Raw genomic sequence first — 2,857 nt, 5'->3', positions numbered from 1 at the left:
ACAGTGCACCGCCGGCGGCGCCGTGCGCACGCTCTCTTCCGGGCAATTCTGCATCGTCAAAAAGTGTCCACGACATTCGTCTGTGATGCGTAACAGCTCTTTTCTGCTGAGAAGGTCTCTCAACCGCCCCCCCCCCCTCCGCCAATGAGCACCCGGGGCCGTTATAAACCATTTTTACAAAGTGCGCGAGTGGTTTGGGTGGTCAACGGCGTCAATTACTGCTTTGAAAACCACCGTACCATGCTTCAGTATAGCAGCAAATTTCTGCTTTGCGTTATTGCATTTATACTGCCAAAATGGGGACCACTTCAGCTCCCGCTGTGTTGCCGCAGCGTTGGTTGTATGCAATTATTGCTTTAAAAGCATGGTTGCACAAGGACGACATTCTCACCGGCAAAAAGAAACCGCAAGGAAGTGCGGCCTTACCCTGGGGAACAAGGCACGACTACTGGGGCTGAAGGCTAACATCCGAACTCTGGTGTTATATGAAGACCCGACTCATGGTGTTTGGCGCATCACAAAGCATTGCCCCGCTGATGGTTTCCCGGACTTGAATGCGCTGGTTGGTACCCCGAACGTTCAGTCGATGCATAGCCCTAATCGGTATCTAGGTTGAGGAATTCGACAGAACTGGGAAAGCGCCCTGTGTGCGGCCTTCTGGCGTTATGCCTTGCAACCGCAATTTGAGGCGACAGCCCCGCGAGAGGGACTTCGCAGCAGGGGAGCATGCAGCTTACTTGCGACTTAACTGCGAGACCTCCGAGGATGACGAGACTGCTCTTTTGATATCCTCTAGTGCCAGCGAAAGTGGCAATTCGGATGTGGAAACCGTGGAGCACTTGGCCGGGTCGGACGATCTAGCCGCACAGGGCAGCGGATCGGAGCGGAGTTGGCCAGACAGCACCGAGGACAATGCGGCTGATCGTTTGATCGAGCTTCAGCTCGAGGAAACGTGTGCTCAAGCGTGCCTGAGGTTACTTCGATATGTGGACTGCGAGAACGTCTATGGCATGAAGAATTGCTCTTCCAAAATTTTTGTAGCGCGGAGACTCGACAGGGTCGCGCCATCGACGTAACGTCTCCATAGATACTTTTATCAGATCTATTCCTGTCAAACCAAGAACATCTTGCCGCGACCCTTCATCGCGAACTGCATCCCATCATCGGAGCAGCAATGAGCCAAGGTAAGGCAATTGTACGCTGTCACTTTATACAGAGAACAGCCTTCCTATTGGCTTCGCTTGCCTATTCTCACTCTGCCAGCTGTGCAACCCTCGGCTCTTCGCTGGTGTCAAATTCGCCGTGTCCTGCCCTTCCTCCTTTCTCCGAGCTACAATGGGTTCGTTGATCTTGTCTCGCCCAAAAACCCGAAACTAGGCAAGTCAACACGTAATGGTCCAAGCTCATGCTTAAGGACTTGGTCGACATTCTGTGATACCTCAGATGAGTTTGCGAAGCTGCCTGTATTGTGCTTCCATGGTGTCTGTTGTAAAGACGACGTAATCGTTCGAGGGGGAGGGGGGTCTTCAAGGCGGCGGCGGTGACAAGATCCCATATCAGTGCATCCGACGGCTTATCAGCAAGCACTGCCTCTAGAAGCGGCTTGGTACGATCGAAGTCAAAATGGTCAGAAGCTGCGGCGGAAATGAGACGCAAGATGTCGTCGCGAATACATCCGCTCCCGGACGGCAGATGGCGTGACGCGGGAAGAATTTGAAGAGCTGAGAGGAGCGCAGATGTAGCCTCTTGAGCGTCTGTGTTGATTGTTAGCACTGCTAATCGTCAACTCTAGAAAGCACGAACCTTCGCGACTTGATTCAGAAACCGCGCCGGCCTCGGGCGGATGGGTCGCGATGAGCCTTTCATAGGTTGCGCGAGAAGTGTCGAGGCCATCTGCAATAGGATAATTCCTGATCACGGTGGCTCTCGATGGGTCAGAGCCTATCACAGTTATGAAAGATGCTGAGAGTAGGTATTCTTGCGGCTAGAGGCTGGTTTCCAGGCGAAAACTGTGGATGCCTAAAGTTGAAGTCGTTTAGGACACTCTTGTGCTGGGCCTTGAGATTTTATGGTACACCGGCCTTCTAGTGACTAGGCCAGGTTTTAGCGCTGCGAGGAGTATTAGGCAGTCTGCTCCTGCGTCGCGCCATGCCCCGAGCCCGCTGGGTTGGCGTGAGGTGCCCTGCCAAAGCGCCTATAGCTTGCAGCACTACGCTTTTTCCTAGATAGCTATATGGTCAAATCGTCAGAACGCTTTCTGACCTCACTACGATTTGGTTCTGTGCAAAACCATCTTGTCGTGGCTGTAAAATTTAACATGTGAACAAGTCTCTTCAAATGTGTTTGCTCTATTGCTTATCTATGTCTGAAGGTAGAGGAATTGGCTTCCCCACGCCACTACAAAATCTACAAGCTTCCGCAACGCTGCAAGCTGCCAGATGCTTTTTCTGTGTATTTTCTTTCGTACCTACTTCTTTGAGATATAACCTGGTGTATCTACAACACGCCCCGGGGTGCCCGGGTGTCTGGGTTGCTTACTGTACCGATGAATGGAATTGATTTAAAATATATTACGTAAAAGAATGAGAGAAAGGAGGGCTTGCAATTTCTTGATTCTTCGCGACGATGAGAAGCAAAAAAAGACTTTTCGGCGCAATTGATATTCTTTCGCGCCGTTTGCCGACACCTCTAGTTGCACGCCCTCCTTCAAACACCCTCCTCTTTGGACGCCCTCCTCTTTGGACGCCCTCCTCTTTGGACGCCCTCCTCTTTGGACGCCCTCCTCTTTGGACGCCCTCCTTTTTGGACGCCCTCCTCTTTGGACGCCCTCCTCTTTGGACGCCCTCCTCTTGAACAT

General features: G+C 52.0%; 2 protein-coding genes across 2 annotated transcripts; one reads left to right on the top strand and one right to left on the bottom strand.

Moving 5' to 3' along the window:
- Window positions 1-665: 665 nt before the first annotated feature.
- Window positions 666-1,076, top strand: BBA_09216 (uncharacterized protein; the record flags this gene model as incomplete). The annotated part of the gene is made up of 1 exon (XM_008604313.1): window positions 666-1,076. The coding sequence occupies one exon, from the start codon at window positions 666-668 to the stop codon at window positions 1,074-1,076; it is 411 nt and encodes a 136-aa protein (XP_008602535.1).
- A 516-nt stretch (window positions 1,077-1,592) lies between these two features.
- BBA_09215 (uncharacterized protein) lies at window positions 1,593-1,893 on the bottom strand (the record flags this gene model as incomplete). Its single annotated transcript, XM_008604312.1, has 2 exons — window positions 1,593-1,754; window positions 1,804-1,893. 2 exons carry the CDS (start codon window positions 1,891-1,893, stop codon window positions 1,593-1,595), a joined length of 252 nt encoding a protein of 83 aa, XP_008602534.1.
- Between the last annotated feature and the right edge of the window lie 964 nt (window positions 1,894-2,857).

The sequence above is a fragment of the Beauveria bassiana genome, assembly GCF_000280675.1.
Source record: "Beauveria bassiana ARSEF 2860 unplaced genomic scaffold BBA_S00047, whole genome shotgun sequence".
Taxonomy (NCBI): Eukaryota; Fungi; Ascomycota; class Sordariomycetes; order Hypocreales; family Cordycipitaceae; genus Beauveria; species Beauveria bassiana.
This window is presented reverse-complemented; position numbering and strand designations above follow the sequence as displayed.